The sequence below is a fragment of the Nannospalax galili genome, unplaced genomic scaffold (assembly GCF_000622305.1).
Source record: "Nannospalax galili isolate Female #2095 unplaced genomic scaffold, S.galili_v1.0 scaffold1267, whole genome shotgun sequence".
NCBI lineage: Eukaryota > Metazoa > Chordata > Mammalia > Rodentia > Spalacidae > Nannospalax > Nannospalax galili.
In genome coordinates, this window is record NW_008356043.1 from 49,094 (window position 1) to 62,723 (window position 13,630).

General features: G+C 39.4%; 1 gene segment (V, D, J or C); it reads right to left on the minus strand.

Moving 5' to 3' along the window:
- Nucleotides 1-947: 947 nt before the first annotated feature.
- LOC103750885 lies at nucleotides 948-1,604 on the minus strand. The segment is given in 3 exon segments: nucleotides 948-1,039; nucleotides 1,172-1,375; nucleotides 1,556-1,604. Coding segments are annotated over 3 exon segments (345 nt in total).
- Nucleotides 1,605-13,630: the final 12,026 nt, after the last annotated feature.

A 13,630-nucleotide genomic window follows, 5' to 3' on the forward strand; every position in this document is an offset into this window, starting at 1 on the left:
CAGGTACAAGAGGCACACAGAAGACCAAATAGGCAGGACCAGAAAAGAAACTTCTCACGTCACATTACTGTAGAAACCCTGAACACACAGAACAAGGAAAGCATACTGAACACTGCAGAGAGAAGAGCTGAGTCACATACAAAGGCAGGTCCATCAGAACAATAACTGATTTCTCAGTGGAAACTCTAAAAGCCAGAAGGCCATCAAAAGTTGGATTTTGCCAAGCTAGAATACTATATCCAGCAAAACTATCTCATAATTGAGACAAAAGCAAAACTTTATGAGACAAGAGCAGGCCAAAGCATTTTATGATCACCAAGGCACCCCTACAGAAGATACTGGAAGGAATGTATCAGATTGAAGAGAATAATAAAAAGGATACAAAATAACATAAAAGATGCTGAGATAGTTGATAAGTAAATGAGAAATAAGAAAACACCAAACACTACGAAATCAACAAAGCAGCAGAATTAGTACACACCTTTCAATAATCAAGGAATATCAATGGGTTCGATTCCTCTTTCAAAAGACACGGACTAGGAGATTGGATCAGAAAACAAAATTCATCTTTTTGCTGCATCCAGTCAGCACTGTGATGCATGGAGGTACATGCCTTCAATCCCAGTACTCGAGAAGCAGAGGCAGGCAGATCTGTGTGAGATCAAGAACAAAATTGTCTGTATAGTGATTTCCAGGCCAGCCTGGGCTGCATAGTCATAGTGAGACCATCTGAAAAAAAAAAAAAGAAGGAAGGAAGGAAGGAAGGAAGGTGGGAGGGAGGGAGGGAGGGAGGGAGGAGGGACGGAGGGACAGAGGGAGGGAGGGAAACAAAAGATTTCCAAATAGACAGAGATGGTAAAATTGAGCATCCACCAAGCAGCTGTCCAGGGAAGAAGTAGGTGATCTGAGAAAAACATTGCCAGTGATCTCTCTGGGAGAGTAGTGGGCTACCCGCTACTATACTGAAAACAGTGATAAACTGCAGCATCCTCAGGCTCCAGGCTGCTGATAGTAAAAGTGAAGACTGTCCCAGATCCACGCTTTTACACTTTGCTTAGTTTTTCAGTTTTAATGACTTAAATTTACCCTCAATCATCAGTCAGAGAAATGAAGTGGCATTATTGATTTTTCTGCTCCATTGTAAACAGCAGCTTGTGAGTCATCTTTCGAATGCCACTGAAGCGGCCTGCAACACCAGTGGCCCTGTTGGAAGCAACATAGATGAGGAGCTTGGGAGCCTGCCCGGGCTTCTGCTGGTACCAGGATAAGTAGTTTCCCATATTGTTGCTGGCCTTGCAGGTGACGGTGGCTTTTTCTCCAGGAGCCAAAGACAGGAAAGCTGGAATCTGTGTCATCAGAACTTGCCCAGTGGTGTCTGAAATTGAAAATAGAAAAAAAAAAAAACTCTGCCATATCCATTGTTTCCTTAATATAGCCAGCTGGGTCAATCTACAAGAAACTACTGTGCTTGCAAAGGAGAGGGTCCAGGTCACTGGACTGACCTGGAAAACTGAGAATGTTCACAGGCATGCAGAACCATCCAATGTTTCCTTACTTGGAAACCAGAGTAACAGGAGGCAGAGGACCCGAGATGGGGCTTCCATATTTGACTCTGGTTCTGACCTGAGGCAGATCTTACCCCAGATGACTGCCCTTGGCATTGATATGGGCTCTGGATGATAGTAAAGGCTGGGAGGAACATGCAAAGCAATTAGGGAGGGGCAAGCTATGCTTCCAGCTGCAGGGACATTTCACTCTCCTCTCTACACTTGAGCAACCCAGGCCCAGGTGGTAATAACAGAAAATACCTTTGGCTAAGCCTGAGTGTAGAATTTACCTTTTTTGCTCACAAAATTCAATCCTTGGATCTTATATTCCACTAAATACCTGGACTCACTCAGATGATTTTTTAATACAAATTTTATGATAACAAAATAAAGCCTATCCCCAGTGTCTTGTCATTTCCTTTGATGCATGGTTGTCTCTGGATGAAATGACTCACTCATCAGAAATGGGCCTTGGTTGCCTAGTAGTCTTTCCCAAGGTCCTTAAATTTTGTCATTGTTTATAACAATTTGTAGGGCACCATATTCAATTAGATTCAGTAGTGTGGAAACCTGGACAGGCACATCCGTGCAGATGAGCAAGACATTCATTCAATACACTGAAATCATTTCGTTGAGGTAGACAGTAGTACTTCCCATACAAACAAGGAATTCCTCATTGCATTATTCTTTGTACTAACCTATTTTGTGCACTGGATCCATCAACCAAAACCCAAGCCCTTCTCACTTTAACAGTCTTAGAAACTTCTGTTTATACTTCTGATAAATTATCTACAAACATCGTATTTAATAATAAAATATTGAGCATTTTACCCTTCATGAAGGTGTTTATTACTTTGATTCAAACCTGTATTAGAGGTCCTAAAAGTATAACACAAGACAGAGGAATAAAATATATGATTTTGAAGGAAATAAGTTAAATATTTATGAATAATGATACAAATTCTATATGAATTCTTAGATTCTAACAAAAATATCTAGGAATAATAGTTTCACACAATCTCTGGGCTCACTGTCAACATGTACAGCTTCGTGGTTTAAAGAATACTTAAATGAATAAGCACTTTCAACATGTTTATCCAGTGGAAAATTTGATATTTCTACAATTTAATTATTCCCCAAATTTACTTGTATACACATATCTGTGTGGGTAGTGCAATCCATCAAAATTTCTAAAATATTTATTGAAATCAATGAGCTGTGTGGACATAGAAATTTAAAGGAGCTTGAATCATGTGATTACATGATCCCTCAGTTGCATATCCAGAAGTGGGGTAACGGGTTCATACCACAGCTCTGTTTTTAATTTTTTGAGAAACAGTCATACTGATTTCCATAGTGGCTCCACCAGTTTCCATTCTCACCAGCAGTGAACAAGTGAATAAATATTCCTTTATTCCCACATGCTAGCAACATCTGTTGTCATTTGTTTTCTTGATAATACCCATTTTGGTTGCAATGAGATGAAATCTCAAAGCAATTTCTTTTTGTTTTTATTCTTTGTTTTTTATAATATATTTTTATTGAATTTTGTGCATTTCATACAACACATTTTAAAAATATTTTATTTATTATTTTTATTTTATGTGTATGAGTGTATTGTCTGCATGTATGTGAGTGCACCCGTGTCATGCAATGCCACGGAGGTCAGAAGAGGGCGTTGGATTCCCCTGGAACTGGAGTTAAGGACAGTGCGTAGCCGCCATGTGGGTGCTGGGAATCGAATCTGGGTCCTCTGCAAGAGCAGTCAGTGCTCTTAACTGCTGAGCCATCTCTTCAGCCCCCATACAACACATATTAATAATATTTAGTCCCTGTCCCCACCACAAAGCCTCCTCACCAGATTTTATGTATTCTATCATATATGTTAAGCCCTATCAAGTCAAATTTGTGTCTCTAGATATCCCTTGATGTGCGTTCATCCACTGGAGTCAGCCTATCTAGTGTCACTCCCTTACAGAAGACCAACCCTCCTTCACCTAGCAGTGATCAGTTGCCAATAGTCAGCTAAGGTTAGAGCTTCTTATCCGTTTCACCAGTTCTACACTGGGTTTCTGTCTGGTTTGAGTATGCATGGGCATGGGTGTTGTGCATATTGTCACTGTTGAGTATGCATGGGCATGGGTGTTGTGCATATTGTCACTGTTGTTGTAAGTTCCTATGAGCAAGTTCCCAGCTACCTGGAAAACTGTTTCCCCGTGGTTATCCACCAATCCTAGCTCTTATGTCTTTCCACCCTCTCTTCCACAATGGTCCTTGAGCTGTGGGTTGCAGAGGTTTAACATAGGAGTCCTATCCAGGGACACACACTCTGCAGTCTCTCATTCTCTACATTATGGCCAGTTGTGGCTTTCTGTGTTAAACCACCTTCTGTTGTATGAGGAAGCTTTGCTGGTGAGAGTTGAGAGATACATTAATATTCTCTCTACCTCCTGTTCCAATGTGTTCTGTAGGCCTTAGGTGCAAGGTTACACTGATATGTCACTGAGGACTGGGCATCTCAGAGACACTTATTCTCTGTGTTTGACCAGTTGTAGAACTCTGTGATAGTCTCCATCTGTTGCAAAAAGAAGCTTCTTTGATGAGTGGTGAGAGATACACTTGTCTGTAAATATAAGGATACATATTTAGCATACGGTGAGAAAGTACATTTGTCTAGGAATGTGATAGATGTACATTTTCCTCTAAGATCTATGACCCCTCCAACTATATGTATTTGGCTATATTTACAGTACCACACATGAGTTCCCTCCCATTGAGCAGGTTTTAAGTCCAATTAGATAGCTGTTGATAGGCCTCAAGATTAAAGTGCCACCACTGCACCAATAGAGATAGTTTGATGTGCTAGTCATTGTTGTGGTTATTAGGCTTTACAGCTGAAATTGAACCATTGATTGATTTTCCCCCTTAGCAGCTTGCATGATACCTCTTACACTACGAGAGCTAGTCTTCAGGAGCTAAAACGGTACATTAAAATACTGTGTGTGTGGGGGGGGGGTTCTCCATAATCCAATGGGCAAGATATATTTTTAATTAATTTATTTATTAAGTTTGGATTTTTTGAGACAGGGTCTCACTACGTAGACTAGGTTGGCCTCAAACTCACAGAAATCATCCTGCTTCTGCCTCCCAAGTGCTGAGACTAAAGGCATACACCACCATGACCAGTTAGCAAAATAATTTAGTAATATGTAGTTTAAGGACAATAGGAACCAGGAAACCCAAAAGGAAAACACATGTGGGTGCTTGTCTCTGGAGCTCCTACCTGTCACTTTACTGTGATATTGCTGTGTCCCTTTGTCAGTGTCAGTTTAGGGATGAGGCTGGGTTCATTTTTTTCATCCATTTAAATCTCAGACATAGTAGAGACTTTATTTTAAAAGAATGAAGAATTGCACAGCCATACATACACTCACACAAAGAAATAAAGCTCTACACAAGTGTAGAGGGGAATTCAGAAACTAAAAATCCAACAATCTCCCGCCCCAGAAGGGCCTGGGTTTTAAAGGTCTTAGTGGGTCACCCCCTTATTGTGAGTTGGTCAGCTTAAACAAAGAAGACTGACAGATTTATAGTTTCAAATAATGTGGTGTCCAGGTCTGCCCCCAGCCTTACCTGACCTGGTTTGAACTACTTGACTGGACAGAAAACCTGGCTGGACAGAGGTGGCCTTTATCAGATCAAAAAGAAAACAGAACTATGTCAACTTTCTTATTCCTCAGTGGCTGTGTTTGCTTCTGAGGAATTTAGACCTTTATATCTTTCTCTCTGGCCCTGGTTTTTTTTTTTTTTTGAGTATTTTTGTTTGTTTTTTGGTCTTTTTGAGGGAGGGTCTCCATGTAGCCACAGCTGCCGTGGAACTGCTTATGTAAACCAGGCTGACCTCAGTCTCACAGAGATCCGCCTGCCTCTGCCTCCCCAGGGCTGGGATTAAAGGCATGTGCCACCAATCCCAACCTTTTGTTCTGTTTTGGGGCTCAGTTGTCCTAAGCTCCTGGAAGCCAGAGAGGAGCCATATGAGAAACCTGTGATGCTTACTAGGCTATCTACTGTTCAGGCAGTAAGAAACATTGAATGTTGGCCTTTTCTTTCAAACCCTGCAAAACGATTTATGACAAGGAATTCTAATCTTTTTATCCCACCCAAACCATGTAAGACTTTTCTTTAAGGTAAGGCCCTGATGCATTCCCAAACCTGATACCCTGGGGCACTGAAGCTTCGTTCCCTTCCTTTATGCCCAGTCTTTATTTTAAAAACTTTTTTAATTTTTATTATTTTTATTTTATGTGTATACATGTATTGCCTGCATGTAGGTAAGTACACCTGTGTCAAACAATGGCTGCAGAGGTCAGAAGAGGCTGTTGGATCCCCTGGGAATGGAGTTAAGGACAGTTGTTAGCTGCCATGTGGGTGCTGGGAATCAAACCTGGGTCTTCTGCAAGAACAACCACTGTTCTTAACCACTGAGCCATCTCTTCAGCCCCTATGCCCATTCTTTTAAAACTAGCTGTGACTCGAAGTTCCTCTGATAAGCCATAGTTCCACCTCCTTCCCATGCTCTGTGGAAGGAGTCAAAGGGGCAGGACTATGGAGGTTAAACTAGAAAAACCACAAGGCCGCTTTCTCACCATTTTTTTGTGGCTGTTGGGAACCCACCAGACTTATGTTTAGGTGTGGACTTTCAAGCACAGCTGTGAATGGGGTAGTCGCCATTTTTGGAACAGAGCTCCTGGAAAGGCAGGGTTGGGTAATGCCCCACCAGTCTCAGGGGCTCCTCCCTGGGTGAGATGAGGAGCACATTAGGAAAAAGGAGTGGAGCTACTGCCATATTGAGCACAGGCCAATGCAGAGCGAGAGACACCAGGGGCAGGAGATGGTGTTGGGAGCCAAAAGGCCAGAAGAAAAACATCTTTATGGTCTTGAGAAAAGACAGCCTTATGGTTTCCTGCAAATCTCTATGGCCTTGAGAAAAGACAGCTTTATGGTTTTCTGTGAGTTTCTATAAGATAGCACTTAGTTAAAGAATGTAGAAAAACAACTTTGTGACCCAGGCTAAGTCAGCCTTGAGAAATGTTTTATGCTCACCATAGCAGTTAGCAGATGTTCCTTTAGGATAAGAAATAAACCTCCCTAGCTATAGCATCCAATTAGCGTCTGCCCAGCACTTTCCTTCTCCTTACCTTCCCCCTCCCAACTACCAGTATATATGCCTGCTGCTTCTTTCAAATAAAATTTTGAGGCTTGATCAGATCCTTGTCTTGCCTCCATTTCCTCGCATTTCTTGTTCGTTTCATTCCTTCAGGTTATTCTCCCGACCCCCCAACGTTGAAGCCCCGCAGGCCGGGGCAAGATGGATGGCACCAGCATTCAAATATGGAAAAGGAAAAGCCTCTAAGAATGCACTATGGAAAATCTGAACAGAATGTCTTATGTCAGTTTGTCAATCCACATCAGGACCAGGACCCTTAGTGGGGGTGGGTCTCCCAGTAGGAAAAGGAAAATTTAGTGAAACACTAGCCAACAAGGAAAGACTGGACCCCAGTCAATGGGGAAAAGGCACAGCACTCTTGTGTTAGGGATAAAAGGCCACCAAGCATCCTCATCAATGTGTGCTTTCTGGATATGACTGACCATGCAACGCACTTTTTTGCAAAAGTAAAAATCAACCTTGCTGAGTTACTGTTGGCAGCATGTCCTTTGTGCGGTATTGGGAGGGTCTTAGGATCACAGATTTTTTTTTTCAGTTTTTTTTATACTCATAAAGAAATTTATTTTGAAACAACTCTTCAGCATACATATAATTTTACTTCAAAGTTGAAAAGCAAATTTGCATACTAATAAGATGAATGTGTTTATTTTCACATTAATGATGAAATCTTGGCTGGAGGACTTGGAGAACCTACATTCAATTTTTTTTGTTTTTAATTATTTATTTAATAACCACATACTTAGAAGAAGCATTTCATTACAACAGCATTGACATATTCAGTAACAATTTTCTGATCTAAGATGCATCTCTTTCAAAATAAATTTCTTTAAAGTGTTAGGTTTACAATTGAATTAATGCAGTTATACCATATTGTACTCAGTATAAACCCTATAAGACATAAAATTAAATGAGGTTTTAACCTTTATAAAAGATATCCATTTCATTATTAAAATGCAGTTTCATACAGAAAAAATTCATTTTTAATGCAATTGACATTAAGATGTTTGCACATGCCTTTCTAATCTCTACATATCTGATTATTACCAGTAATAGTTGGTTACTTTCTGAGCTCCTTGGCATCTGAGCATGGAAATAAAGTCATCAGGTAGATTTCAATGGTAATGTTTTTCACATCTACTAATTATTAAGGACCAACTGTTTATGCTTTGAAGAATTATTATTTTTTAATCATTTTTTAAATTTTAATAGCTACATGATTAGAAGAAGCATTTCACAACAGCTTTAATAGAGTAACACATTCCAGAGCAAGAGTACATCTCTTTCACAAGTGGGTGCAAGTTTCTAGGTTCACAGTTGAATTAATACAGTTGTATATTATTGAGCTCAGAATAAGCCCTGTAAGATATAAATTGGATGAGTTTTTAACCTTTAAAAAAGATCTCCATTTCATTTTACAATATATTGTTCCTTGCAGAAAGACTCATTGTTTTGCTACTAACACTGAGATGTTGGCACATGCATCTCTAATCTGTATGCATCTGATTATTACTAGTCAAAATCAGTTGCTCTTGGATCCGTGGTGCCCGTGTATATCGATAAAGTCACTGGATAGATTGCAATGGTATTATTTATCACCTCTAATAATTAGCATGATGTAAATTTCCATGCTTCCTCCTCAAATATTATAATTTTTAAAAGTTGTTGATTTGTGTGTGTGTGTGTGTGTTTATCACACAGAACATCCCAAACCATCTCATTCGACTATACACCCACTTCCCAGATGGCACCCTCCCATAGCCTCCCTGCCCCCACTAGAGCCCTTATACTCTGATATCCCTGCTAATGTCTGCTGTGTTGTCGGCACCCCCAGCCATTCCTCACTACTTGCCCTTCTGGTGAATGTAGTCAACCTATCTAGAGGTCTTTGTTTTAGGAGGGTCAGCTGTTCCTCATCTAGCAGTGATCAGTTGTCAATATGCCTTTAGATAAGATTGGGATCTGCTGTTCACTTTCCCAGTTCTATGCTGGGTTACCATCTGGGAGTCCCTTTGGCCATCCTGGCCAACAATTCAAAAGAAGGCATCTCCTATCTGGCATTGTTGCTTGTTATGTAGCCTTTATCTATGCATATGGACTCTTAAGAAATTATATTGGCCCCTTTAATCTTTGGTTATACTTTCCTTTTGGGTGTTTAAGGCCATACACTTGGCCCAGATAATCCAATTTATTTTTATTCTTTAGGTCATTTGAGGATCTGTTCCTCAGGGGTCACATGGGCTTGAGGAGCCCCTGGCTCCTTTCTTTTACCAGTTCAGCCTATGTGAAGATAAGTCAAAGGTCCTACTTGACCAGAGCTGGCTTCACTTGGAAGCATGGAAGAAGTGATTTCTCTGTGTTGACTCTCCTCTTTGCAGACTGGACACTGGTTCAAGTCCATCTGGTGGGGTCTCCTCGGCCTCCTTGATCAAGAGGACAGGTGACCCACCACCATTATAGGACATTTTGAGAGATGCTCATAGTCCCCTGGAACTAGTCAATCTAGGAGGGCTAGGAGCAAAAACTGTCCTTTATGTCCCTTTGACCAAAGTACTATAGGCCTCAAAGTATGTCTATTAAACATCCAAGAAGGTTAGTTCCACCAGTCTGGTGCATTTAATTACTGTGTCATGTAGATAGATCTTGGGAAAAGACCAGTTGTTCTCAGATAAACCTTACCCAGACATATATTTCTTGATGTGCTGTGTATAATTTGTCAGTAGGTTGTAGGAGTAATATGGTTCCCTCTGGTTTTCAAAACTAGCTAGACATTATTTATGTCTCGCATTGTCTCACTCCTCCATCATAGTTTTCCCACTTAAGGTGCCCCCATTTCCCCACCTTTCTCCCTTAATAATACCTTTCTCCTATGGTCCTCTTGAGCTCCTTCTTTCCTTTTATCCCTGAGGTTCCTCGTATATCCTTCCTTCCCCGCTCCCTTAAACTAACCCAATCTTTATCCATATCTCCCTTGTTAAGGCCTGCTTCCAACTGTTCTTCTCTTTCAGGTTCTTTCTTTTCCTTTACCTCCCTGGTTCGTTTCCATTGTCCTGGTTCCTGTAGTTATGTCTGGATAAATACTCATCACAGTTTGTTTCTAGGATCCACATATGAGAGAGACCATATGTTAATTTTTTTTCTGAGTCTGTGATACTTCACTTAGTATAACAGTTTCTAGTTCCATCCACTTACCTGCAAATTTCATGATTTCATCTTTCTTCACTGCTGAGTAAAACTCCATCGTATAAATGAACCACATTTTCATTATTCCCTCGTCAACTGAGGGACACTTAGGTTACTTCCATCTCTTAGCTATTGGGAAAAGAGCAGCAATAAACATGGATGTACAAGTGTCTCTGAAATAGGATGAATTATTTGGGTGGTATAACTGGGTCAAATAGTAGGTTCATTTGTAGTTTTTTAAGAGTTCTCCACACTGCTTTCCATAGGGGTTGAACAAGTTTGCAGCCCCACCAGCAGTAGATGAGTGTTCCCCTTTCCCCACATCCTCTAAAAACTATAGCTCTGTAATACAGCTTAAAATCTAGTATAGTAATCCTCTTAGTGCTCAGGGTTGTTTTGGCTATCCGAGGTCTTTTGTACTTCGATATGAACCTTAGGATGTTTTTTTCCAATTCTTTGAAAAATGCCATGGGCATTTTGATTGGCATTGCATTGAATCTATAAATGACTTTTGGTAAGATGGTCATTTTCACAATATTAATTCTTCTAATCCATGAGCATGGGAGGTCCTTCCATCTTCTGATGGCTACCTCAATCTGTTTCTTTAAGGATTTAAAATTTTCATTGTAGAGCTCTTTAATGCCTTTGGTAAGGTTTATTCTGAGATATTTTATTTTCTTTGCAGCTATTGTGAAGGGGAGTGTTTCCCTGTGCTCTTTTTCTGATTGCTTGTTATTGGTATATATAAAGGCTACAGACTTTTGTAGGTTAATTTTGTAACCTGCCACTTTATTGAATGTGTTAATAATTTCTAGGAGTTTTCTGGTGGAATTTTTGGCATCTCTTAGATATAATATCATATCATCTGCAAAAAGGGATATTTTGATCGCTTCTTTTCCAATTATTACTCCTTTAATTTCCTACTCTTGTTTTGCTCTTACAAGAGTTTCAAGTACTATGTTAAAGACAAATAGCAATAGTGGACAGCCTTGTCTGGTTCCTGATTTCAATGAGAATGCTTCCAGTTTTTCTCCATTGAGAATGATGTTGGCTGTGGGTTTGTTATATATGGCTTTAATTATGTTGAGGTATGTTCCCTCCAGTCCAATTCCCTCTAGGACTTTGAACGTAAATGCATGTTGAATTTTGTCAAAGGCCTTCTCTGCATCTATTGAGATGACCATGTGGTTCTTGTCTTTGAGGCCATTTATATGATTTATGACATTTATTGACTTACGTATATTGAACCATTCCTGCATTTCTGGGATAAAGCCAACTTGATCATGGTGGATGATCTTTTTGGTATATGTCTGTATGTAGTTTACAAGTATCTTGTTGAGAATTTTTGCATCTATGTTCATTAAGGATATGGGTCTACAGTTTTCTTTTTTCGTTGTATCTTTACCTGGCTTTGGTATTAGAGTAATACTGGATTCAAGAAGGAATTTGGAAGTTCTCCCTCAGTTTCTATCTTTTTGAACAAATTAAGTAGTATTGGATGTAGATCTTCTTTAATGTCTGATAGAGCAAGACAGGGTCATTGGACCCTCGCCACATTATCCAGCCACTCTTCCCAGCCAATTCTATGTAATTTGACCCTAATCTCACATGGCCTCCTGGATTTGGGGAGGACTAAAGTATACAATCTGGGGAAGGATTGATTTAGTTTGGGTGGTTCCCATCCCTTTAGATATGCATCCATTTCTTTTAGGTTTTCAAATTTAGTAACATATAGGTTTTTAAAGTATTCCCTTATAATGTTCTGTATGATTCTGGCGTCTGTTGTTTCCCCTTTCATCTCTGATTTGTTGATTTGGAGGTGCTCTTTCGGTTAACTGGGCTAGCGGTCTGTCAATCTTGTTCATCTTTTCAAAGAAACAGCTCTTGGAATTGTTGATTCTTTATATTATTTTCTTTGTTTCAATTTCATTAATTTCTTCCATGATTTTTGTTATTTCTTCTTGTCTCTGATTATTTGATGTAGGCATTTAGAGCTATAAACTTCTCTCTAAGGACTGCTTTTGGTGTGTCCCGGAGGCTTTGTTGTGTTGTATTGTCCTTTTCATTTAGTTCCAGGAATACTTTTATTTCTTTCTTAATTTCTCTTTTGACCCATTTGTCATTCAGGAGTGTGTTGTTTAATCTCCATGTGTTCATGTGGAGATTAAGGCTTCTTCTGGTGTTGACTGTAATCTTTATTGCATTGTGGTCTAATAGAATGCACGGAATTATTTCAATCTTTTTGTATTTGTTGAGATTTGTTTTGTGCCCCAGTATACGGTCAATTTTGGAGAAGGTTCCATGGGGTCCTGAGTAGAAATTATGTCCTTTGGTGCTTGGGTGGAACACTCGGTAGATGTCTGTTAAGTCCATTTGATATATGGTACTGTTTAATTCAGATGTCTGTATGTGAACTCTCTGCTCTGTTGATCTATCTAATGGAGATAGTGGGGTATTGAAGTCCCCTACTATTAATGAGTTGGGATTAATCTGGGTCTTAAGTCCTGTAGTATTGTTTTTATGAAGTTGGGTGCAACAGAGTTTGGTGAATATATGTTCATGATTGTAATATCTTCTTGGTCAATTGTTCCTTTGATCAGAATGAAGTGGTGCTCTTTGTCTCTTCTGATTAGTTTTAAAGTCTATTTTATCAGATATTAGAATTGCTACACCTACTTTTTTTAGTACCTTTTGCTTGGTATAATTTTTACATCCTTTCACTTTAAGATAGTGTCTGTCCTTGAAAGTGAAATGAGTTTCTTGCAGACACCAAAAATATGGGTTTTGTTTCTTAATCCATTCACCTAGTCTGTGTCTTTTTACTGGTGAGTTTAGTCCATTAATATTTAAAGATATTAATGAAAGATGAGTATTGAATCCTGTCATTTTTATTTCAATTTACGTTCGTGATGTAGCTGTACTTTTCCACAGTTATAACTTCATTGAATTTCTTTCTGCAACTCCTTGGGTATAGTCATTCCTTTCTTCAGCCCTTTGTATTGCTTCCAGATTTCTATGAAGGTTTGTGGGTATAGAAATCTAGGTTGGCATCTGTGGTCATTTAGAACTGGGAATACTTTGGTCCTGGCTCTTCTGGCTTTCATAGCTTGCACTGAAAAACCAGCTGTAATCCTAATGAGTTTTCCTTTATATGTGACTTGTTGTTTCTCTTTTGCTGTCATCAGTATTGTCTCTTTATTTTGTATGTTAGTGTTCCACTATGATGTGCTGTGGAGAGTTTCTTTTCTGGTCCTGTCTTTTTGGTGTTCTATATGCTTCTTGTATTTGTATGGGCATGTCTTTCTCTAATTTTGGGAAATTTTCTTTCACGATTCGTTGAAGATCTGGTCCATGCCATTATCTTGGGATTCTTCTCCTTCCCGTATGCCTATGATTTGTAAGTTTGGTCTTTTTATGGTGTCATACAGTTCCTGCATATTCCATTCTTGTGATTTCTTAAGTTTTTCATAATCTTTGCTTGAGTGGTCTAGTTCGTCCAGTTTATCGTCCAGTCTTGATACGGTTTTCCATTCCATTCATCCTATTGGTGAGGCTTTCTCCTGTCATTTCTAATTGGCTTACTGAGTGTTTCACTTCCTTCTTCATTTCAGCCTGAGTAGTCTTCAATATTTCTCTTTTCTGAGTTCATTCAGAAGTTTATCCCTATCTTCCTTTA